Raw genomic sequence first — 25921 nt, 5'->3', positions numbered from 1 at the left:
GTTAAATCGCCCAGTTCTAGTTTAATGAGCTGAAAGATTTTTGACAAAAAAGCAAAAAAAAAAAAAAATTGTTTACAACACTGAACCTTAAAGAATAAGAAAAAAACATGAGACAGGAAATATTTAGCAATAGCACTTTATTGAACACAAACAACCCTAAGCCACAATACTGAATGACAAGACCAATTGGCTGCAGCAAACATTTTATAAAATAGATTCAGGTTTAATGTCACTAAACTGTTTTTTTTCTTTTAACGTCAGAAAGACAGATGCAGGTTTTTCCAAAACAGTGAATGATCTTTTACATATTTAACATTTCTGTAACAAATTATCATTCACATGTTCACACAAAGGAATAACAAGGCAAAGTGCTTTCAGGATTGCATTGTTGAAGAAACAAAAACAGAAACATGAATGGCTTGAGGTTTCAGGTGAGACGGCGGGTTTGTGGAGTGGGGCTGGTCCTGTTTTCGTGTTGGCGTGTGAAGGTGGCGGCGGTAGGGAGAGGGGAGGGCCGTAACATTTGGTGGGGAGAAAACCTCAAACCTTTCACCTTGTCCTGTACCCCTTGTAAGTCAAACCCGGTGTAAAATGTGAGGGCAGTGTGGAGAAAAGGACGCCTACGCAGCCAGAATCTGGACAGATGGATTCAAAGGCAAACAGCTTGAGGGACGCAGACCGACTTTCCTCCCCTCCAACCCTCAGAAACAGAATCCATCTACCCATCTTCATCGTGACAACCTGTGATATCAGTACAGCTGCATGAGCCTAAACGAAGCTGTAATCGTTGAATTATCTCATATTATAGGGCTGGACAGAAAAGCATACACAGAAAAATGAAATAACTAAAAGGAAAAGGTAATTATTTACTTTATTAAAGATGGTTCCTCTGACCATTCACCACTGAATGTTAAAGGGGAGAGACTATCATAATCTGCATCACAACTTTGTCTGGCTTCACATTCCAGTGGTATTTTGTCGTATAAATGCTTCTCATAAATATTTTTTTTAAACGTCAAGTAGACATGTACAGCACATCCAAGCACACTTTATGTATAAGTATACAATTGCTCATGATAAATCTGTATTCCCGTACAGTGGACTGACCCATTAAAAGCCAGAACAGGTGGAGAGACAAACAATACTCAATGCTGCAAAACAAGGAGGTAGGAGTAATGCTACGAAGAAACAAAAACAAAACAGCGAGCAATGCTAGAATGTCGAAATATCTGTGATACGCCAGGATTATTGAACCATGATAGTTAGCGCCAGCAGCTGCCACTCCAGTCAATGTTTGAGCTGGTAGATTTTTAATTTGATTTTCTAAGTTTAATTTTTAATCTGACGACACAGGTGCATCTCAATTTAAAAAGAGAAACTCACTCTGAAATCAGATAGGCTAAACAGAGACAAAACTTCAAGAATCTATTCTGTTATTTTTGACGAGGATGGCTAATGGAAAGTTGAGTGGAAGGAAAAAAAAAGTCAAGTCAGCTAGTAAAGATTAAGTTAAGAGCCATAAAACATCACTACTAACAAAGATGGCCGTTTGTACTGTATAAAATCAGATTCAGAAAAAGTTGAGTGGAAGGAAAAAAGTCCAGGAGGGACTGTGGCTTACAGCTAATGAAGATTCAGTTAATTTGGAAACATCCATAAAACATCACTTCTAACAAAGATAAATATTTGTACTGTATGCAAGCCAATTCATGAAAAGTTGAATGGAAGGAAAAAAGTGCACCCACACTGAATATGGCTGTTTCCAAATTGAGTTAATTTGGAAACATTCATAAAACATCACTACTAACAAAGATGGCCGTTTGTACTGTATAAAATCAGATTCATGGAAAGGTGAGTGGAAGGAAAAACGTCCAGTAAGGATTGTGGCGTACAGCTAATGAAGATTCAGTTAATCAGGAAACATCTATAAACCGTCATGAGCGAAGATGAATGTTTGTACTGTTTACGAGCCCATTCCTGGAAAGTTGAGTGGAAGAAAAACCGTTTGGACAAGAATCGTAAAGCAAAGTCAGTTTAAATGTTTGAGTAGATTCCTTAATTGCGGACAGACCATGTCAAAGGAGCTCTGATCATATCGCTTCTGAAAAAAGACTTTTGGGATTTTCAGTAGCAGTAAGTGACAATCCCCAAAAAGGAATTAAAGCTTTAAATAAACAGAAATAATTTAACTTCGTGTCGGTTTTCTGGTGAATCGAGATGCATCTGTTCGTGTTGACTGGACAAGCAGCTGCTGTGGCTCTTAACTGAAGTAAATCGTCGACGGCTGTTTTTTTTGGCCCGCCAAAATAAAAGTTCAATCATGTTTCCAACCGCTTGTTTCTATTCCGGTTGTTGATCTGAAAGTGGCTGATGTGAGCAGAGTAAATTCATTGGTCCTGTTGTCATCACAGGTCTGGAGACCGCGCTGCTGGTGATGGCATCAACTCCTTCACACACAGTAGAATAGTATATTTGCAGACTTGTAAATGAGGTAATCAGCGTTATGCTAAATAGGGAACCCTGTCATTGACACACTTTATTCACCAGCAAAGCAAAATGACAAAAAAAAAAAAAAAGACAGGACCGTGGAAGAAAAATAAATCAAATTTGGAATGTCAGGTGGACAAGCCAACTTTTTTCCTCCTCCTATGCTTGTGAAGGTGCATCGTGGTAATAATTTGATTGTAATTCATCACATGCCCTGATTCAGAGTCCTTCCACATACAAGGGCTCCGTTTTTATTTCCCAGATAAGCCACTCGCATTAAAACAAGGCGGCTTACTTTTCAATTGTTATTATTTTTCTTTAAATCTGTAATAAATTAAGGCTGCATCAGCAGCAGATCAACACCTGCCTAAAGTCCAGTTGATGGAGTATTGTTAAAAGCTCATGAGTTGCAGTAAGGTGGTAAAATCTTCAGTGAAGCAGACTAAACCAAAGAGAAAAAAAACATGAAAGGGACTACAAATACAACTAAAGTATCACAAAACATGCAATATACATCCTACAGCTAAAAGCACATTCATGGGGCTCCTAATGGGCAAATTCTCTGATATGGCTCTGCTTTAGAGTAATCAAGATCAATAGGAGACTCACAGAAGGAGCAAGTCAATAAGGTGCTCCGTCAGAATATCACCGTCTTATTTCACCTGCGCACAAATACTTGGTTTCATTCATTTCAACGGTAAACACCGCAAAGTGTTTCCAAAATCCACCCTCCACCTTTTCTGTGTAAACGCGATCTCCCCTCTCTCCCCTGGTTTCGCATCTTCTGCTGGTGAAAACAAACGGCACTTTCAGGGGGGGAATGTTTCTCTAAAAACCTCAGAGTTACAAACGCACGGGTGGAAATCTCCTGCGGGTTCGACTGTACAAGCTACACGCTGAAAAGGGAGGGGCGTGGAAAAGAAAAACCCTTAATGCTTAACATTGAGAACAACATAAGGCATTTCAGATTTCCTTTTAGTTTTTTTCCCCCTCATATCACCGACTAAAAAGGAGGAATCGAGGATGCATATAAACACACGAACACATGCAAAGGAACGCGTCTAGTCCAAATTACAATACCATCAAAGTCCATCCATTAAAACAAAACAAAAAAAAAAGCTATTCCAACTTTTTCAACTTGTGCACGGTCCTGTGTTTGAGCAGGCAGCTTTTAAACTTTCATTTTAAATCACAGTTTTAAGAACAGAATCTCACATCTCACGTTTAAATGCCACCTCCGAGTACAAACAAGAGGACTGCTGAAATCCTTCATTTGCTACAGATCAGTGACTTTTGGTGTTTTTTTGTTTTGTTGTTTTTTTATCAAAAGAAAGGAGAAGGGATCATAATTTTTTTTCTTACTCAACCGAGGAAGCGATGATAAACAAAAGGTTATTGCACTTATATCTATTTCAAACGAGGTCAGCTTGACAGAAGATTTTCATGCCTTAATGTCGTAGTAAGACAACAAATGTTACGTCACTTCTAGAATATGATCACACCGTTATTAACACTGCACACAGCTACAAACTGCAATCCTATTTCTAGTTCAGTCTACCCTAAAATAACACAATACTATCTCCACAATCAATTTGCAACACAGTCACAACAAACAGTTCACCCTAAAGTTCGATGACGACTTGGTTTGCACTGTGAAGAAGTTACTAATCATAGATGAAAAACCCAGAAGGCTGAGAGGAATATTCAGAAGCAGCTCTGGAATTTCAGACAGCGGTCTCTCTACAGTTACTGTGTTTCTAATAATCAAGATTTCAGTGTTTTTTTTTTTTTTTTATAATTTTTTATTTTATTTCCTCCCTCACATCTTGGCCTAAATTTGGTCTGCTTTCCTTCTTATGGTTCGGAGAGCCCTCCGAGCTCCGAGGTGCCTTCTTTGGATTTGTGCTTTCAATCTACCGATCGTTCGTTCGTTCACCGTTTTATGTGCCTAAAGGAAATCGCACCAGAAGTGTGCAATTTCTTCTGCAACCCTAAAAGTCACGGGAAATGTGTGGAGAAATCCAAGCGAATCTAGAGGCAGTTATTTAGGCTTTTACTTTTAATTTGAAACATAATTTAAAGGGCAAATATCATATTATAGAGCCACTCTTGAAATCCGTTATTTTTTTTAGAGCAAAAACATTATTTCAAAATCACTCTGACAGCAAAAAAAAACAAACATTTGTAGCCACTCTAAACATTTAGCGATGACAGCTTCAGCTATAACTTTTGTTTTTCTTCGTGTCTGAGCCAAATGGATGAGTGTTTGCAGCTACAGCCTGATTGAATATCCGTCCATCATCGCTTTGTTGATCGTAGCAGAGGACTGATCAGTGCCGATCGGATTTAACGTCAGTATTTTAAGTTCTCTTCTACCTAAGACAAGTACAATTATTGTAGCGATTTTTTTAGGGCCAAAATTGCAATTGTGGGGAAAATAAACTGATAAAGTTTGAGTGGTGTGAGATTACTGTGATGCAGTTAAACCCTCACAAAAAAACTAAATAAAAACACCGACCTATGATGTGCACAAAAGTGAGAGATAACCACATCAGAGTAAAATATCAGAACTGAATGCCTCCATTTCAGACTCGCTCTAAAAGAGCTCTAATCACTCTATATGGTGCTGGTTTGTTAGGTCTCCAAGTCACCACTCCTAGAAACATTTCTTCCAACTTTCTCCATTTCAAGCCTTTAGCATCTCTATTTTTGTCTTGGATGGACATAATATTACCATCAATGCCAGAGTTTTGCATCCAAGGTGTGGCGTCATAAATTTAGGCGGCCTTGTGCTTGCTGTCATTAGCACGAGCTACAAGCCTGAACACCAATCGAAAAAGAAAAACGGTAAAAATTGATGATATATGCCCTTTAAATGATGATACTCAGAGGGAGTTCGGTTCTGCCACCACGTCTGTTCAGCGTGTTTTTTTTTTCCCCATTGTAAGGCTTCTGGGAAATACAAATGGAAGACCGTACCTTTCGGTAGTTACGAGTAAAAGGCACCGTGCCACCTCTGTGCTTGGTATTACACAGGTCATATTGGTGGGGTAGAGGGAATGAATAACCAGCTGGGAAGATTGTTAAACAGTGAAGTTATATTGTTTTGACTTACAGAGGTAAAGTTTTATAGCTACCTTAACATCCCAGCTGATATTTAACTGGACCTTTTTACTCTGACTTGCACCAAATAACAGATTCATCTGTTAATTGTAATGAAGGGAGATGTGTTAGAACAGGGTAAATATGCGCTTCAGTTTAAAAAAAAAGGGCTAGTGCATGTTTAGATATGACAAACTTCTGTTGTAAAGTCACAAGCACACAAAACTACTTCTTCTACTTGTGAGTAATCTACACGACTGACATCAGGGGAAAGGAACAAAAACACCACACAATCAATGTCAGCATCGTCACACAAAAGATCACTGATGAGGTAAAACTGCAGGTCCAATAAAAAGTACAAGGTGCAGTTGGCTGCCCCTTCGCAAGGTAGGAAACATGAGACATCCGCCAACGCTGATCAAGCGCTTCCGCGCAGATCGTCTGGTTTAGGCTGGTTTAAGCAGAATTACACAACCCACAAGATGGATGTACAAGGATTTTTTTTAAAACTCTTTGTTAGCATAGCTGTACAAGCATCCTTCCTGTCTTAGTTTTTTTTTTTTTTGAGGTACACAACGTCAATTCCCAGTGTCACTTGGCTCTGGATAACAGAGAAGCCATAGTTTGATTGTGTTTACAAGTGAATTCTGAATTCATTCATTCATTCACAGTGGAAAATATGGCGAAATCCCAACCTCTCAGAGCCATCTTGGTACCATGGCAACCTTGAGCTATGTGCTACCTCAATTTATCCGTGTGCTTCTCGACCCCCCGGGGTGGCGTCTGCGGGACCTAAAAGTAGCCAATTTTATCTTTTTAAAGCAATCAAAGCAAGAAGCATAACTCTACAGGAGATGTAGCATCTCGGGTGCTGCCAGGTTTTATTTTCTGTTATAGCTTTTAAGGCAAAAGGCTCAACAGTGGATCAGAGTTGAATTGAAATTTGCCATTTACTTCAAGTAAAAACCAAGACATCCATTGAGGCAAATCAATTCTATATTGTATATACTATGCTTTTTTTTTTTCTTCTTTTGGACATCAAAAATGTTTTTTTCTCCTTTGTAACACACAATATAAACCACCTTGTTAAACACACAAACAATGGATTGCTTTGTCAATACTAAAGGGACTACCTATATACTTCAGAAAAAATTTCCAATTATAAAATACACCAAAATTCAACAGAATACTTGTATTTTAAGTAGTAATTTCTCATGCACATGTTTATATAGCTTTCTTTTGAGTAATATAACTGGCTTAGAGACATGCAGCTCCGAACACAAAACTGTAAGAATCCTGTCTACGTCTGAATATGTTACTGACCGAGTAAATATGATTCATGTCTAAAGGCAAATCAAGGTTTCTATGGCACTAAATGGGTGTAGCTTAGGTGCATTTTGTCAAATATAGGCTATTTATGAGTATGTGTCATCTTATCTACTGTAGACCCTTTTATTTTTTGTCCGTCTTGTTTCACTGTACTGTAAGGCAATCTCAATGGAATGGATGACCGTTAATGTTAAATTCATCTACACTTTTATCCTTTATGGTTTTAGGCTTCAATCTACACAACCACAAACACCTAAAAGGAGGGAGAGAGGGGCGGTGGGGGAAACCTAATCAAAAAAACCCAAAACATATCCAGACCTTCAAAGCAGGAAGACTACTACACATACATTAGAATAAGTAGAGAGTTATATTTCTACATGCTACCTGTATATTCATATCAACGCAAGACAAATGAAGAGCAACAGTTTAAAGTCGGGAGAAAGAAAACTGTCGCGCTCTGAACTGACCCTACATTCATTTCAGTCAGTAAATTCATGGCTCAGATTTGATGGTCAGACTGTAAACTGCTTGAACATATGCATAAATCCATTGCTGCTTAACAGAGAGGCTTTCCTCTCTCCCTCCCTCTCAACACGTTTTGGCAAACAGGCCTTATTTGTGATAAAATATGACATCTAACCCGCATTTGAATCTTCCATTGGCATTGATGCTATGATTTACTGAATTGGCCTAAAATGGATGGCAGTGCAATATTTGTGCTGCACACTTTTACACACACACGCTATTGCTACAATTGGACCTTTCATTGCTTTCTTTCTTTCCATCTCTGACTCCAAATATATTGTATATTATGCTCCATTTGTTTAATAGTAGCTACGTCACAACTGCAACCTAGCTCCATGCACAATCACTGGTATCACTGGTACACAAAAAGTAAAATAAAAAGCATGTATAAGAATACTGTAATACAAAAAGAATAAACAGATTACATCAAGCGCCATTGCACAAGTCAATGACTGACTCCATTTACGACACAGATAAGGACATCACGAGAAATGAAATAAAAAATCCCTGCCCAAAACCAGGCTGGCCTGACAGCACCTACAGATGGCAGAGAGGATATGGAGAGCGTTTAGTGAAGCCTGCCCGCCTGCCTGAGGTGTTGGTTTAATCTCGCAACTGACTTTGCAGGACTTAGGCCAAAGTCTGCATTGTTAACAGTAGGCTGGGTGATGGGAAGAGATAACAAGTCAGCAGGGAGCGGACTCCGTCCCCAAGTGCTTAGAAACACCCCTTTTTTATTCTATATATATATATATACGTTTTATTTTTGTAAATAATGCATGTTGGAGTAAATTTAGTTGCAGCCTTTGCTTCTTTTTTTCTTCTTCACCTTTTCTCATTTACATTTCCTGTATTCAGCAGCAACACATGCATGTAAACATAAGTACATACATTACATCTGCTCTACTCTGCACACTTAGAACCTGAATGTACTAAAGTGCGTGCTTGACTATGTAATTAAGTGCTGTAGGATTACGGATTTTAAAAAAATTGAATTTTGGAACATCCCATCTCGGGGAGAAAAATATGTAAAAGAAAAAACTGAAAAAACTTTAGATATAAGAGATCTGATTGAATTAAGAAACTCGACCTGCTGCTTTAGCAGGAATCCTGAGAAGAATAGTGAAAGTATGTACCTATCTGCAGTATCAGTGGGGCGTTTTCCACTAAAGTGGTTCCAAAAAAAAGATAAAAAAGGGAAACAGGAGCCAGAAACAGGTTGGTTTAATCTAGTCTGATCTTTTATCACTTTTATTTCTAATTTGCCAGGATGATATCGGTGCTTTTACCTCCAAAAATTAAACATTTTTTCTCCCCATTTGTGCAAAAAGATGCTCTATTATCACCAGATTAATCTATTAACTCTTAATACCACCAGCAGTGTTGCGATTAACTCTTAAACTCTGCGATTAGAGCATTTCTTAACAGTATCTGAGGATAGAAAATAACTTAGTGTTCCAAAACTAAGCTGGGGATTTCAGTATAATTAATGGAAACATGAGAGAGAGAGAGTTTATCTTTTAATATGAAATTCAAGTGTTTCTTTCTTTCCATTTTTGCTCTAAATTAGTGAAATCATTGGTCGTTTATCTCCCTTTTCCCACTTCCAGCTCCTGATCAAAGTGTTTTTTTCACCCCAGTTGGAGCAAAGAATGAACCAGTTAATCGCTACCAGAGCTGGGAACAGAAACAACTGGCGCCAAGGAAGCACCAGCCACAGTTTAGCACTGGAACCAGTTTGGTGAAAAAGCCCCAGCTAACATCACCGCCTTTCCAACAGGAGAACAAAAGGCTGGGCTTCACAGATTTGTTCAGTTTCAGTCATAGACGCCGAATAAAGTAGTAATCTACAACTCTTAACTCAATGAGATTGCTGCTCTGAAAAGAATATTCGTCAGTTTAAGAAACAAAAATCAAGCTTAATACACCGCCGTGAAAGCATTTTTTCCTTTGTAAAGTGTATTCAACAACAAAGTCTAGTCTAGGTCCTCTTCTCTTATCCAGTCAAACTAACGTGTGCAATTGTGCCACTTCAACACCAGCGGATATGAAGTCATCACACCAAGGAAAGCCATCTGACTCAGCTAACCACCGTCAGATGGCTCAACACAACTAAATAGCATAGATAAAACATCTAGGAGTCACCAACAGCTCTAGTGGTCTGATACAATCATCTTTAGTATGCTTAATACCAGAAAATGGGATGAGGAGACAACTAAATTAACACAAATAAAAGCACATATTTGGATTTCTGCTATTCCTGAAATCTAAACAGGGATTGGCCTAAGCAGAGATACTTCTTCTTCTTCTTCTTCTCTCCTTAGCCCTATTTGTTTCTTGCAGGGATACGACCTCCCTGCTCGACTAACAATGCCGGAGCGTAAAGATAAGCCAAGCATTTATTTATTTATTCGTCGTTTATCTACTTAAAACTCCCATTAGATACGATGGTGTAACTGTAGTTAAATGCCGCTGCCATCAAACGGGCGGCAACATAATCAGTGTCAGGGCTTGTTGCGTTCTGCCACCAAGCAATCCAACTGAAATGAAGCGTCGTAGAAGGCATGGGTCAAAAGGCATTTCTTGAGATGCCACAAAGGCAATCCAGTGCATTTAAGTTGACACTGACAGTAAAATGCCCGGCACGCACAGAGCCATTCGTTTAGTCTTTAGGTAAATCAAAAGAAATGAAAAAAAATAAAAATCAAAAATCAAAACACATTCTAGGGAAACAAAAGCCCTTGTGACAGTGATTGTCTATTTAATAACGCTCAACAAAAAGGCAAAAAAGAAAATATTGCTTGGAAACCGCCCAATAATTTTAATAGTTCAAAAGAAAAAGAGACAATATTTGTTTAAACGGATCAGTTCACCACTAAGAAGCTGCGATTTTTAAGACAGCTTCACCAGCTCCACGAAATACTCCGTTTAGCGAGAGCTTAAACGTCAATGGCCAGCTCAAAATTTAGACACACGCACCAAAAAAAACCCCAAAAAACAAAAGGAAAATATTATTAGTGCCTAAAAACAAGACTGATTGCTCTCTTTCAGTAATCAGGCCATTCAAATTGTGAAATCTTCTCTGGAAAACACTGTTAAAGAGATGGGAAATAAATTGAAATGGCTTGTTCATTTATGTGCTCAGATATAAGATGCTTCGATGAGGTGTTGTTGGCAGATATTACTAGTAAAGCCTTCATCTAGAAATAAACAAGGCCTCAGTCAGTCACTATCCTACAGCAGTTCTCTAAGTCCTACGAAAACAAACAAAAAAAACAAAATAAGAAGAGAACGTTAGGCCTACGGACCCTGGGTGAAGATGAAGCAGCTGCTAAACAAGTTGACGAGGTATATCGAGATCTATTGTCTTTCTCTATACAGTACAGTTCATCTCAAATAAATAATTTATAGCCATAGTAGTGTTGATCAACTTTGGTCATAACTTATATGCTTAGAAACATTCTAGCTTAACAAACACTTATTTAGCATCTTTAAAAACAAAAACAAAAAGCGGGGTCGGCACGCGGCACGTTTCGGCGCCGACCCCAGAATGGCTCTCCTTTGGAAGGAGACATGCTCAAGAATTCAGCAGCATTTACCAAATCATCTTAAAATGCCAAATATTTCTAGGCCATACGTTTAGAGTAAGCTAAGGATTTAACAACTTTATGACCCTTTTTCCCAAATTTCAGATTGTACTGTAGTACAAAAAGCATTGCACTCTTACGCAAAAACTTTGACTTTCCCTTGTGTGGTTCCTTCATAAAAATCTAGGCTAGTAGACAATTTAATAATAAAAAAAAAAGGCTCAAAAACTCTTTGATCATTCTTTTGGGAAGGCTGTAAGATCCTCTACAAGGTCACCTTTCTGGGTAAACATGATATGACTTCTCTACTGAACGATATGGAGAAAAAGGACAGTTGGTGCAGACACCGCCATGCTCTGAGAAGTTGGCTATATAATGACGTCAGCAGGGCTTTAAAGGGTTAAATAATTTAGAGATGGCCAGATTGCTAGTTCGTAGTAAATGCCTCGTCGTGGTGACCTTGTAGAGCGATCTGCCTCTTTGCATTAAGCACTACCAGGAGATGGAGGAATGGGATCTAATTGCATAATAGGTTTGACTGCACCTCAAGAGAAGACCAAACGCTCACGCACGCACAGACGCACGAACACGTACATACAGAGAAAACAGACATGTGGGTGGGTGCTCTTCTGGTCCTCTTGACCATGTTTAAGGTAGTCGCCCCCTGGTGGTGGTGATGTCGATAGCAGCTGGCTGAGTTCACTCAGACAGACACCCGTCCAGGCCCACCGGTGCACCGTGGCGGTCTTTGACGTAGCCGTTGTGGAGGCCGTTGCTGGGCAGAGGGGAGCAGGCGGCGGTGATGCCGCAGTGCTTCAGCAAGTTGAGACCGGCGGAGGAGGAGACGGTGGGCGAGGAGGAGGAGCAGGAGGAAGGGTCCCGCTGAGGGAAAGGCTTCATGGTAGATAGGATCAGAGCCAGGCAGTCAGCCACGTCCTTGTTGGGCGCACAGGCCAGAGCCGGGGTGTGGCCTGACAGGCAGAAAAATCAGCGTGAGAAAATCCCAATAGCTGCATTTCCTTTGTGTTCACATGATAAGATGTTAAAAAAACAATCATTTGGATGAATCGATTATTGAAATAATTATCAACTAATTTATTAACTCCTTAATTGTTAGAGTAAACAGCATGAAAAGAAGGCAAATTGTTAAAAGAACATATTTAGAGCAGCAACTGCTCAAAAAACAAATAGATTTTGCATCCAAGAACAAAAACAACTAACAAAAAATTACTTTTTTTTTAACTCCTCAAATTGCAAAGTTTTAGCTTCATCTGATTCAAATTCTATAAAAATAAAATATCCTGTTAGGCATTTTTGGTAATTAATCTGTTAAAATCAACTGATTATTCTTGCACTGTAATGATGATAAGTTAGAAGAAAGCGTTGAGTTTTTCAACTTGGAAGTATTTTTAGCTGTAGATGCATCCTTTACAACTGATAAAGTGTTACCTAAAATGAATAAATGTTTCTTTTCTCATTTGAAACAGAACTGATTTGTTAGTATTTTTAAAGTATTTCTAAAGCTGTATGAAATACATTTAAGTGGCTAAATGAAAATTATTTAGATTATGCCAATTTCTTTATGCGATTAATCGATGACTACAATAACAACAAGTTGCAGTTAGTTAATAGGCATATTATCAGAATAATCTGATAATAGGCGAGTTTAGACTTGCCTATTATCAGATTATTCTTCCTACATCATCTGCCCTGATAAATGCATAAAAACCAGGAAAAGAAAGGAATGACCCAGCGCCACAGAAGCTGTGAAGTTTCTCACCTTCCTCATCGACAGCCAGCACCGTGGCTCCTCTACTCAGCAGCGCCTGCACCACCGTAGCCAGGCCGTTACGAGCTGCAAGATGGAGGGGCCTGCGCAAGACCAGAAGCAAAAACAATGGCAGCTCAGACTGAAAACTTCACTGCAAAGGGACAGCGAGTAAAAGAGCCGAGATGGTTTTAAACCAGAGTTTCTGGCTGTACTTCTACAACATTTTCTCATTAGAAGCATATTGACTTAGATGCACGAACTTCAAGTTTTAAATGGTAAAATTTACTCATTGGAGCAGGAATCCTGCATACAAACACAATTATTGGTGGGTAAAATGTTCTTAGCTGCATAATTTTAATTAGTGTGAATAATCAAGACATTTTGGGGTAGATGATTAGCATTTTCCCTTCTGCACAGTTATAATTTAGTCTAAATCAGATTCAGGCTGAACATTTTACCTGCCATCATTGCTGCAAACTATAAACTGAAGCTACTATTCAAGGCACATCACATTTTAGTGTGATGTTGTTGGATAAAGATCAGAGATATTTTGAAGTATTTGGTGTAACAATGAAATTCAACACAAGTCTTTTCATTACGTCTCATTTGTGTCACTTGTACAGAAACAGCTTAGTAGCATTTCACCTTGATCAGAGCTTCCAAATCTGCATTTCATTTTAAATATCTTAGAATAAACTTCACACCAAAAAAAACTGCAAATAAGCAGATATGAACACGGTGTGCTGTGTTTTATGTAATAGTTTATAGGTTCTTACATTTGCAGTGCACTGTTGGTGGCATTTATGAGAGTGGGATTGTGGATCTCTCCCAGAATCAGCAGAGCGCACATCTCATGGGCCTGAAGGAAAAACAACAAAGCATAAAAAAACAATCACTGTGGAACTGCAATCTGTTTCCAGAACAATTCACCTTAAAAGCAATATTTGCTCGAGTTGTTTTATTACTAGCAGGATGCTAATGCTGCTAATAAATGTGTTAACTGTGGTGGAGATAAGAGCGTGTACCTTGCTGCAGGCCAGGTGCAGGGCAGTGTTCCTGTTCTCATCCAGCAGTGTCAGGTCGGCCTTGGCTCGGTGGAGGAGGATGGCTGAGCAACAACAAAACACACACGTAAGACAGGAAACAGCAGCAATACAGGTGGGTTGAATTGATTACGCTCGTCTGCAGCAGGATTATGCAACATTTAACTGGTTGGAAAATTATTTTTATGATGCTGAATCAGCGTAGACACATTCAGTGCGACCCCAAAGAAACAACAGCATCATTTCATGTTAAAAATAAACAGAATGTTGAGGCAAAAATAACCTGAGGCTAGAAAAGTCCAACAACATCAATACTTGTGGTCAACATTTTAGTTGTTTTTAATTGATGAATGCATTCTCAGCTTGGAGCAGTTTTCTGTTTTTCCTGCCTTAAGACTCGGTTCAGAAGTCTAAATTAATGCTTTATAACTGGCTTCAATCATACTGAACTGTGTGAATACTCTTTAATAACTTAATGCATACAGTTAATAAAAACAAGCCACTTTCAAGTTACAGTCTGTTTTTATATTTGATCTAAAAAGGTGCAGTAGGAACAGATTTTTTTAGGAACACTGACAATTTGGATTCTGGATATTCAAGCTTTTTTAAATTTGTAAAAGTTAATCTTACTTATTTTTGGTGAAGGTGACACAACTGGGTTTATATTTTACTTTGCACAATGGAAAAATTTAGAACTTTTAAAAATAAAAACAAACAAAAAAAGCAGTTTTTGTTCGTTTATAAATAGGCCTCTAACTAATAGAAGCCTATTATTTAGGCTTCTGATCTAGAGCCTACTGCTTAGGCTCTAGATCAGAAGAGAGACCAGGGCTCAGACTCACCCACAGTGCCGCTGAGTCCCCTGTCAGCAGCCACCATCAGAGCAGAGCGTCCACTCGTATCCACGGCATTGATGTCTGCGCCGTGGCGAAGCACCAGCTGAAGTCCTGCCACATCCTCAGCGAACGCAGCTGCATGCAGCGGGGTCCTACAGGCACACACAGAAACAAAACCATCAATTATGAAGATCCTGAGTAAAGTTAGCATCTCAGGATCAAACATGTTTCATGTCTGTGGAGACGGCAAGATGATCCAAGCTGGTGGAAATGAGTGAATCTTTCCACCAACCTTCCTTTGGCGTCTCGGGTGTTAATCATGTGGACCCTGGCAGATTCCAGCAGCCTCTCTGCAGCGCCGCTGTGGCCGTTCATCCTACAAACAACAAGTCATTTAATTACTTATTATGGTAAATTAAATACATACAGAATTGTAGATATGACTTAAGCAAAAAAAAAAAATAACTTGATGGTCTACAACCTGCATCATTTTGCATACAGCTCTCTTTTTCTTTGGTGTCTATTCGGTTTTTGTTTGTAAAAACAGAAGTGAAGCACATAAAAGAAATAAAATGAACTATAACAAGTGTAGCATTATCTATATTTATCTATAAACTGACTGTGAAGGTTATTTTTTCCATTTTGTAAGAATCTACTGCCATCATGTATTGTTCGTTTCATCTACTGATCACATTTTATTTGTTTTGCAGCCTAGAAACAGTTTTGAAACTTGATGCAGTGTACAAGTGTTCCTTTTTAAAGTTTTGCCCCCAACATAAGAAAATGCAACATTAATACTCACAGAGCACAGTGCAGGGGAGTGAAAGGGTCTCCCTCTTCATGAATAAATGTTTTAAATTCAAGTAAAACCTCCAAACAGTCTTCATGCCCTGAGAACAGAAACGCATCGGCGCAGATTTAACAACGGCACCACCGATCTTTACAGATTCTCCACTCATGAAGCCGAGCAAACCTTTGTAAGCAGCCCAGTGTATCGGCGTGTATTGTTTGTTGTCCAGCAGTTTGTCCTGTGGGTCAGTTGCCATGGTGACCTGTACCAGACTGGCCAGGATCTCTGTGTGGCCTCTGGAGGCAGCATAGTGCAGCGGTGTCCTACCCTGGGCGTCCCGACACAACGGAGAAGCTTTGTGCGCCAGCAGAGCTGCTACACAGTCATCATGTCCCAACACTGCCTATGGAAATACAAACAAATAAAAGAAACATATTGAATTATGGGGTTTTTTTACATTTATGCTGGGCGAAAGAGAAATTAATGGCTACTGGATCTGTTCTGGGTGTAAACTGTGAAAAAAGGTAGTTTTTATTTTAACTTGAGCTCAAATTAAAGTAGAACTGGGTGTCAAACAAACAATTATATATATATTTTTTCCTTTTTACAAACACTGATTAGCAGAGAAGAGCAGAAACTAGTTACATTTACTTGAGTAACTTTTTTGAAGAAAAAAAAAGTACATTTTACGTTTGAGTAATTTTAGGATGAGTAAAATATGTTTAAGTAGTTCTACTCTTACTTGAGTACAATTTTTGGGTGCTCTACCCATATCTGCTGATTAGACAGAACATTATGACCACCAGAATATTTTGTGTCACCATTTTACTGCCAAACTAACCCTGCTGCAAGTCAACCTTCACTGTATAAATTAACCCTTACTGTCCCCATCAAGTGTTTTTTATTGTGGTTCAATAATTGCGTGTTTAAGATTTACCCCTCTGTGCAAAGCCGTGTGTCCTCTCTTGTCCTTAGCGTCCGGTAGAGCGCTTTTCTCCAGCAGGAAGTGGACACAGTCAGTGTGCCCGCCCAGAACAGAGAGCATTAAAGGGGTTCTGATGGAGACAAAAGCAGCAATAAAGACAGATTAAAGGAAAACAGATTAAAAAAACAAACAGATTTTAGAATAAAAAAAAAATATATATATTTAGTCATGTGAAAAAATTTAATTATCTTGTATTAGTTTGTAAATATTTAATATTAAATTAAATGGCAGTGAAAGACGCAAGTAATTCAACTGAAAAGCTAAAATTAAATAAAGCACCTTTTAAAGCTTTCTGTTCAACATAAAGACACACTGTGGCTGTGAAATAAATTATTTGTATTTTCCCAATTAAAATGGATAAAAATATAAATGTGTCTACCACATAAAGTGCAGATGATAAATGTTTGCCCTGTTTAAAAAACAAACAAAAAACATACAATTTGTTTGGTGAGTTTCTAACTCAGGGATTCCCCCAGTGAAGAATATACTGTGTGACACAAATGGCCTAGTCAAAGCTGAGATATTCAACCACAGAATTAGCCATTCGGGTGTCCCAACTTATTTTTATCAACTGAAAGACGATAATTTGTGTTGATGTTTTAACAAATAGAAATTTAATTCCTTGCTTCTTAATTTTCCAGTTTTTACTTTTACAGATAAACTAAAGATTAGACGTAAATTTAGTCACTTTTTTACATGACCGTATGGCATTGATGTAAATTTCATTTAATTTTTGATCACTCAAAAAATATGAACAATTCAATTAATTAAAAGAAGCAAAAAGAAGCAGAAACTTGATTCACAAAGAAAATTAGCTTAGAGTATTACAGGCATGGTTCAAATACAAAGAAATGGTTTGTAGATTCTACATGTGAAAGGAAAACAACTCACTGGCCAAATTTGTCCGTGACATTGATGAGATCCCCCTCTTCCCCGTAGTCAATCATCATGCGCAGGCAGTCTGAGTGACCGTTGGCAGCTGGTTTACAGAAAAGACCAATTAAAACCCAACCAACCACATCGCTAGAGAAGGCTTTCCGCTTTGGCTACGATACCTGCAACATGAATCGGAGTCCACATGAGATGGTTGTCGTTGAGCAAACAGGAGGCCCCCTGAGCTAAAAGCACCTCCACGCAGCGAGCGTAGCCTTTCTGCGCCGCCAGGTAGAGCACAGAGCGGCCGGCGGCGTCCTGCATGTCCACATAGGCTGCCGTCTCTGTGAGCACGCGCAGGGCCTGCCAGTGGCCCCGATCAGCCTGCAGGAGGAGCAGAATTAGTCTCCGCTTTGCATTTAGTCAAGAGCAACAAGCAGAGGTTTGTGTGACGCTCACAGCGAGATGAAGAGGACTGACTGGAATGCTGCTCTCTATGTCTCCAAGTGCATTAAAGGACATCTCCAAGAGCTGGAAAAGTAAGAAAACAGGCATATAAACAAATTCGAGTGAGCTAAAGCTTTAAGCAATTTGTAATTTCATTGCAAAAATACACTCTAGTACAAATACCACAGTACACTTGAAATAAGACCAAAACTTACAAATGACTTTTCAGGAAGATGTACAAGCTTCTTCAATATTGAGGAAAATCTACTAGTATCATTGGCAGATTTTGTCACTTAGGTTTCAGCGAGTTAAATTTAGATTTTGATCTTTTCAATGCCACCAAGAAAGAAATTTAAAAGGGAAAAAATATAAATATACTGGGATAGTTGGGGGATCCTGCTGTATTACAATCAGTCAATGCAAAACAGCTGTAGTGCCAAGCGTAGCAACGTTTTCTTTTTGTTGCATGGAATAAATTTAATCATGATAGATGAAAAGCTAGCTAGTTAGTTAAAAAAAAACACTTAGGTGACAATCCTAGCAACGAATAATAAAAACATTAGTGAGAAAACTCACCAGCTCCAGGTTCTGCTTGTTGCCGTGGTAAGCTGCATAGTGAACAGCACTGTAACCTTTAGAGTTGACCATAGACGGATCAGCACCATTGTCCAGAAGATGCTCCAAGCAACTGTTACAAAAGGCAGCAAAGAGCAAAACTCAGTGAGTTGATGATTATATATAATTATCTAATAATTAAATTTATTCGAAGGTAAGAAAAACTCACAAGTAGGACTCCTTCGTCTCATCCTCAGTATTTTGATGGTTCCCAGAAAATTGGCGATCAGTTCTGACAAATCAATAATAAACAGATCTGTGAATATTTACCAATTGTTACAGTTTCCTTATTATTTTGGGCTCGATTTAAGAAAACAAAGCAATAAAAATAGGATGTCACTCTTCATTTGAAAACACTTGCTGTGTCCTACCGAGTTTTAATATAGCAATTAAAATCAGATTTTAATAGCTAATTTAGATTAGTCACCGAGTAGATGTGGTTCATTTCCCAAGAAAATAATGAAAACCCAGAAAACTTGGAAAAATTATCAATTTGTGATGCAGCTAACATTTTTATAAGTAGATTTTAATTTAAAAAGTTGTAGTTTTGTCCTAATTTATTAATTTTTTTTTTCTTGAATTGTGGTAAGGGGGCTACACTTAATCAGTCCATGGGCTGCAAATGGTCCGGGGCCGCACTTTGAACACCCTTCATCAGCTTGATGCAGCGTAGTCATGTGTTTTTTAATTTAAAATCTAAACACGCGTCTCACCTGCTGAAGGCTTGGGAGGCAGCAGAGTAGTGCAGGGGAGTGCAGCCAGTCTGGTCTTGCTCGTTTACCTCGGCGCCAGCATTCACCAGAGCCACGGTGCACTGGTACCTCCCATTAGCAGCCGCATAGTGCAACGGTGTCCTACAGGGCGCATGCCGGATGAAATTAGACAATCACATCGAATTATACGGTGATGTATGAATTTAACTGATAAAATGTTCAAGAACTCACCTTCCCATTATGTCTCTCTTGTTCAAGTCAGTACCACTACTTAAGAGCAAGTTCAGACATTCAACATTTCTGTAAAAAGATATGTTTATTAAAGATAAATGCATATCTGGTTATAAAAAATGAGCATAAAAGTTTTGTTTTTACCCTCCAGAGGCAGCAGCGTGTAGACAGGTCCTCCCAAAGTTGTCAGGGGTGTTGATGTCAAACCCAGCCGATAGCACATGCTCTTTACTCATAGATGAAACTATACTATACAGCTGACCTGAAGGGACATTAACAAAATCACTCACTTAGACATAAAGAATTAAACAAGTGTGTGAATCAGAGCGGATTTATTTAGAAAACAAACCTGAGGAGAGTAACTTGCGACAACAGTCTGAAAACCCGTACAGCACGGCTAAGTGCAAGGGGAACATTCCATGGATCCCACGTCTGAAACACAGAACAAATTAGCAAGAAGCTGCATTAGATGCTGAGCACCAAATAAATCAATGCATGTAAAGCTGTACGGTTTCTGAGAGTGGACAGATTTTCTCCTCTACCTGGCTGTGTCTGCTCCGTTGGTCATCAGAGTGCTGATCAGCAGTTCATGGCCATACTTAGCAGCAACGTGGAGGGGGGTATTGCCATATTTATCCACACAGTCAATTTCCCCACCTGATAAAAACCCAAAGAAGAGAGAGAGAGTCAGAGCAGAGAACGAAATGAAAAGAAAACAAAAAAAGTCCTACTTACCGTTTTGGATGAGGATCTGCGAGCGTGTGAAGCGTCCATGAATGGCTGCCATGTGCAGGGGGCTCTTCCCTTCTTTGCTCTGAGGAAACAAACAAATTATTTTCACAAAAACATTCACACAAAGCTAGTATAATTTTAAAATACATCTACTTTGGATCCATCCCTTCTCTAATAACAGTGGCAAATGAACGATGGTGTTAACAGGCCTGTCGCGATAAACAATCAACTTATCGCATGATAAATGAAAATTATCAACCTCATTTTAATTTATTGGCTTTATCGTTTCTTCCTGCCCTTTTCTCTTTCTGTTGATGACACTGGATGAAAAAAGGCTCAAATCCGGTGCCTTCCACTGACCTTCACTTCCTCAGCATAAGGGAGGAGTGAATCATCATCAGGTAGTCGGTTAATCCAATCTTCTCTATCTACATCTAGACTCTGTACTCTTGAATGTAGTTTTTATTTCCACTTTGGTTTTATGTTGTTTAGTTTTTATTCAAATGCATTTTCCTTTAACAGAGACAGAGTGCATTTTATTTTTGTTTGTTTTGTTTACTGGTTCTTTTGAAAATAAAGTGTATTTATTTTTAGCAGGATGTGCTTGCATCATTATGTCACTACATCAGTTCAAAAATATTAGTATTTATCGCAATAATTTTTGAGACAATTAATCGCTCAGCAAAATTTGCTATTGTGACAGGCCTAATGGTGCATTATAAATAAAATACTTTAAAATGAGAGTCGCTTTGTGGCGTTAATCTGCATCACAACACGGTGAACTTTCTCTCTTCTGACCTGCTGGTTGACATCAGCCCCGTTGTTGACCAGCAACTCCAAACACAGGGCACCATTGGTGGAGACGGCAGCCAGGTGCAGAGGGGTGAAGCCGCACTTGTTGGGCTGGTTAACGTTGGCGCCGTGGTTCACCAGCTCCGTCGCCACAGCTTCCTGTCCCATGTAGCAAGCCACGTGAAGCGCAGTGTTTCCGAAGCTGTTGGGCTCATCGATCTGGCAGTGAAGCACAACCAAAATGACATCACACTTTATTAAAAAATCCTACAAAAACATTTAAAAAGAGGTAAACTGACTCATTAAAGCCATAGACAACAGTAGGGCTGCAACTTGCGATTGTTTTAATTAGTAAATAATCAATTATTCTGACAACTATTTGATTAGTCTACTGATTATTCTAACAATTAATTGGATTTTAAAAAACTGGAAGTCTCAAGATTTTTCATTCAGTTTTTTATGCAATAATTCAAATAACTTAAAATATGCAAACAAATAATTCAATCCTGTTTTAAATGAGAAAATAAACGATTTATTGCCTTAAATGCAATATTAGCATACATTTAGAGTGCTTGATCCTTAAGAGGATGCTAAAAAATACTTCTAAGGTCAACATGTGAAAAGCTCAATTAACCAATTAATAATTTCAAAGCAAAAGTTGATCAATATGATCTTTTTAACCAAATTAAGCTAAAACTATATCACTTAAGGAGTTTTGGTTTGAACATATTTACAGACAAAGTAGGATTTTTACCTTAAATGAAAAATGTTTATATTCTTTGTACAGTTTTGGTTTCATTATTGTTCTGAGTTTGTTGCTCTTTCAGCAAATTGCTGGATTTATGAGTCTGTATACAACTAGTTTAATTATTATTAAACTAGTTGACGATGATCGAATCAACATGATTAACCGCAGACACCAGTGATGTAAACATAAAAACATGACCTCTCACCTCTGCTCCCATCCTCAGAAGGTACTTTACAATTTCGATGTGACCACTTGCAGCAGCAGCATGGAGAGGAGTATAACCCAGCTTATCCTTGCAGCTCTTGTCAGCACCACGGGATATCAGCATCTTCACAACCTCCAAATGTCCTGCAAAAATCCCAAAACAACATTTCAATGGAAGATTTGATCTACAGTTTAGTGTCCAGAGTTAGAAATGTCTGGAGAAAAAGCTTGGTCTTTCATTCTAACTCTTACTGTTCTTTATTTGGACAAATCTAACTTCTACAGTTTTAACTCCTGCCTAAAAACATAGAAAAACAGCTGGTTTGTAGTACTGGCAAGTAATTAGGTCTGCATTAATTCAAATAAACAAATAATTCATTTATTTTCTTTTTTTTTTACTTAAGAAAAACATTTTAGTGTCTAAAATGCAAAAACGGAGCATTCTTTAAGTCTATGCTTGATGTTTAGCAAATAATGAATCAGCAGCTAAATATACTTCTAACATGAACATGTGAAAAGCTCAGCGCTTTCTGCTTGATTTAAAACAGTGTAGGGATAATTTGTTGATTATGTTTTGGATTAAATGATTAACTATATTTAAAAAAAGGTGATTAGTTGCAGATTTTCTTTTTTCCTGTCAGTTTTTTTTATAGAATTTGAACCAAGTGAACCTAAAACTGCATAGAACATATTTACAGAAAGTATTTTTTTAAGTCTTAACTTCAAAATGTGTTCAATTATTGTACATTTTTGGCTTAATTGCTTCTCTGAATATGTTGTTCCTTCAGCAATTCCTTCTTTTTTGAGTCTGTATATTTAACAATTACTTGATTACTAATTAGTTGATGATTATTTAAGAATAATTGATTAGTCACAATTAATCGTTTCAGCCAAACATGAAATAGAAACATTTTTACCCAAATAAGCAGCACAATGAATAGGTTGCCTCTCCTTCTTATCAATGGCACTCAGGTTGGCTCCTTTGTTCAGCAGCAGCTTCACCATCTGTTCAACAATTAAAACAAAAAAACAAGCAGAAATTAACTTTATAGTCATGTCTACACATTAAATGGTTAATCCTTGCAGCCTCACCTCTTGGAAACCACTCTGCGCCGCATGGTGCAGGGCAGTCCGACCAGTGCGATCTGCCATGTTCAGGTTGCTCAGCTGGGTCAGCAGAGCCTCTGCACAGCGCGTGGCACGGTTAGCAGCAGCCACATGCAGCGGCGTCTGCCAGAACTTGTCTCGCGTGTTTGGCTCGGCTCCGCGCCTCAGCAGAAGACCCACTGCTCTCTGGAGAGACGGAAGGCACCACCAAAAGTTACAGTTTTAATTAAAGCGTTAGGGTCCCAGTTTGAACTATTAATCCTGGTTAGCATTGAGGTAAGCTATGAAAATATTAAGAATTTGTTAAAAAAAACCAAAAAGTCTTCCATTCTATCACAGCAACATTTTAAAGTTTTTTTTATGACAGGCGAGAGGAAGATCCAGAAATTATGTCTGGCTCTACAGTCAAAAACTAATGAGTCCTGCCCCTCCCCCACATGTTGCTACACACTGCTGAAACACTGCATTTTCCCCCTTTTGTAGGAAAGAATTGTATAACCATTTTGACATATTTTTTGTTGAACAAATGAACAACCGTAATGTAGAAACTAAAGTAGTGTGAGTATAATTTCATTATATGAACAATATTTTAAAAACTGCAACTGGCAAGCAGTCAGAGGCAGTTAAAACGACACAATTTCTTAAAAAAAAAAAAAAAAAAGAAACTCAAGCATTAGTTGAAAGCCTATAGCTGAGACTCTTGTACCCTGTTTTTTATACTATTTCTGTCTGTTGGCTAGTTATTTCTAGTGTAAATTTTTTCTTTTGTTGTTGATGTTATTTTTTTCTGTCCTAATAAATGCACAATGAGGAGTTTTGCTTTTTCTGCTAACTTGAAACTTAGCTATTGTGCTAATTCCTGCACACTTACACCGCCATTAATTCTGGTAATGTTGATCAATATGCACTTTCCTGATGAAATTTATTAAATTAAGCTGACAGCAGACTGACTACTTGAGCAGATAGCCCAACTAACGAGCGAAGTAATATTAACTTGTGGTGCTGACTATACCAACACTTCAAAGTCACTGCTAAATTTAAAACATTTGTCCTACATTTCCTACTTCTGCTTACAAAATAAAAAAAATATATTGTAGGCAATACTATCCAATCAAAATGTTATTTATTTTAGTGAAGAAATTTGTTCCTTTTCTGTTTTAAGTAAGCTATAAGATAATGTTACAATTTTTTGTTTTAAATTCTGTCTAATTGTCCTGGACCTTACTATATTTAAGAACTAGAATTAAAACATTCAACATATGTAACTGTGGTTGGACACAAAAGATAATTCAAAAATAAAAATAATTAGCTAAAAATGACAAACTCCTTAAAATAGACACCTACTTCATTCCTTGAAGCAGCTGCCCTGTGCAACGGGGTCAACCAAATGTTGTCTTTAGCATTTACACTGGCACCTGAAAGATATACATTTCTATCATCAGTATAGGTTCACAAAAACCTGCAAACAAAATTCTCTTCTGTGTATATTTTTTTTGTTTTAGCTATAAAAACAGACATAAGGTTTATTTTTGCTGACTGTTCCACTCCCTCTTAGAGAGGGGATTCGGTCTTATGGAGCATGCATCATGTTGGACTATAAAAGGTACCGACTTTTATCTGCAATAAATGTAGCAGAATCACCTGATTCAATGAGGAGGTCCATAATATGGACATCACCCACACAGGCAGCAGCATGAAGTGGTGTGCGGCGCTCATGGTCCTGTTAAAACACACACACACACACACACGCACGCACGCACGCACACACACGCACAATACGTGAAGATTTAGGACTCCAATTTGCATGCCATCGAGTATGATCTGCATGAAAACTCAATGTACTTTCACATACCAGTGCATTGACATCTTCCTTTCTGTGCAATAACAGTTGAACTTCTTCAGTATTACGACTGAAGATGGCCTGCACCAGAGGAGGCTAAAAAAACACAAACACCGCGGAGTTACAAATAAAACTATGCAAAAGAATGTATTTAAAACCAAAACAGAACAAAACCTTAACACTAATCCGGATCGATGACTCGAAATATCCCCATCTCTCGTACCGCTCTATATGATCTATTTGAGCCGCTCACATAGTTGGTAAAAATATAAATGTTTTGGGGGTAGTAAATGCATAAAATATATTAGCATTACGGTATATTATGTTTTCAAATGTTTATTGCAGTTATTTAAATATGGGGCTGATCTTCTCCCGTTCTTTTATTATTTTTTCCAGCAGTTAGACCAAGCCCTAGCTGAGGCCTACAGGCCTTCAGTTCTTACGTCAGTTAGCTAAAAGCCTCGAGCTAACTAATGCAGCTACGGAGCTGGCCCTGGCCCAGACTACGGTCGAGGCTACGCTTCCGACCCCCAAAACGGTACCGCACATCAAAAACACAAGAAATTCTGTCCTCCTAATTATTAAACCAGTAAAAACATGCATGCAATAACAATGAGCAACAGTAGTATTTGAAGCGGTTCGGCGAATACGTAGCATGTTGCGCACTAGAGCAGGTTCCTTCCAGCAAATAGACTGCGCCAAAACACAAACACGGAGGGCTTTCCTTTCAGCGTACCTGGTCTGCGATGTTAAGTACTCCCATCTCCCAACTCAGCCAGGACGGAGCTCCTTCATGAGGATTAAACTTCGAGGTAAAGCTGCAGTGCAATTACAATTTCCACCTCTCAGACTACACCCATAACTGAAAGCAAAAAAAGAAATGCGGTCTTTCTCTCTCGGTCTGTCACTGTTGTTGTCTGTATCCAGCGTCTGGTCTGACGATGGCGCTGGTCCGCCTACAGGCGTGGCGGTCCGCTTTCTGCTTTCGGGGGGTGAAATGTCGACACCTAGTGGCGGTGAAGGATACAACATTCATACGCATGAGTAAAACAATTATCCTGAAGGTCAAACGAGACCTTGGAGATTTTAGAGAACATAAAAGCCATAAGTGAAAGACTAAATTTTAAATGATAGCTTTTAATGCCAATGTCTTTGTTAATTTTA

At 38.5% G+C, this 25921-nt stretch overlaps 1 protein-coding gene across 1 annotated transcript; it reads right to left on the bottom strand.

Moving 5' to 3' along the window:
* Positions 1-120: 120 nt before the first annotated feature.
* On the bottom strand, positions 121-25691 carry ankrd52a (ankyrin repeat domain 52a). The gene is made up of 28 exons (XM_014985702.2): positions 25494-25691; positions 24770-24853; positions 24559-24637; positions 24262-24332; positions 22903-23103; positions 22728-22815; positions 21812-21954; positions 20865-21077; positions 20070-20148; positions 19877-19991; positions 19684-19766; positions 19479-19596; positions 19335-19403; positions 19104-19244; positions 18560-18622; positions 18352-18463; positions 17788-17859; positions 17511-17712; positions 17347-17434; positions 16408-16525; positions 15654-15873; positions 15483-15570; positions 14973-15056; positions 14687-14832; positions 13827-13909; positions 13578-13660; positions 12811-12902; positions 121-12001 (listed from the first exon to the last, which is right to left on the bottom strand). The coding sequence occupies exons 1-28, from the start codon at positions 25518-25520 to the stop codon at positions 11730-11732; spliced, it is 3234 nt and encodes a 1077-aa protein (XP_014841188.1). The 5' UTR covers positions 25521-25691; the 3' UTR covers positions 121-11729.
* Positions 25692-25921: the final 230 nt, after the last annotated feature.

Source organism: Poecilia mexicana, unplaced genomic scaffold, assembly GCF_051168715.1.
Source record: "Poecilia mexicana isolate PSO_F unplaced genomic scaffold, ASM5116871v1 scaffold_7, whole genome shotgun sequence".
NCBI lineage: Eukaryota > Metazoa > Chordata > Actinopteri > Cyprinodontiformes > Poeciliidae > Poecilia > Poecilia mexicana.
This window is presented reverse-complemented; position numbering and strand designations above follow the sequence as displayed.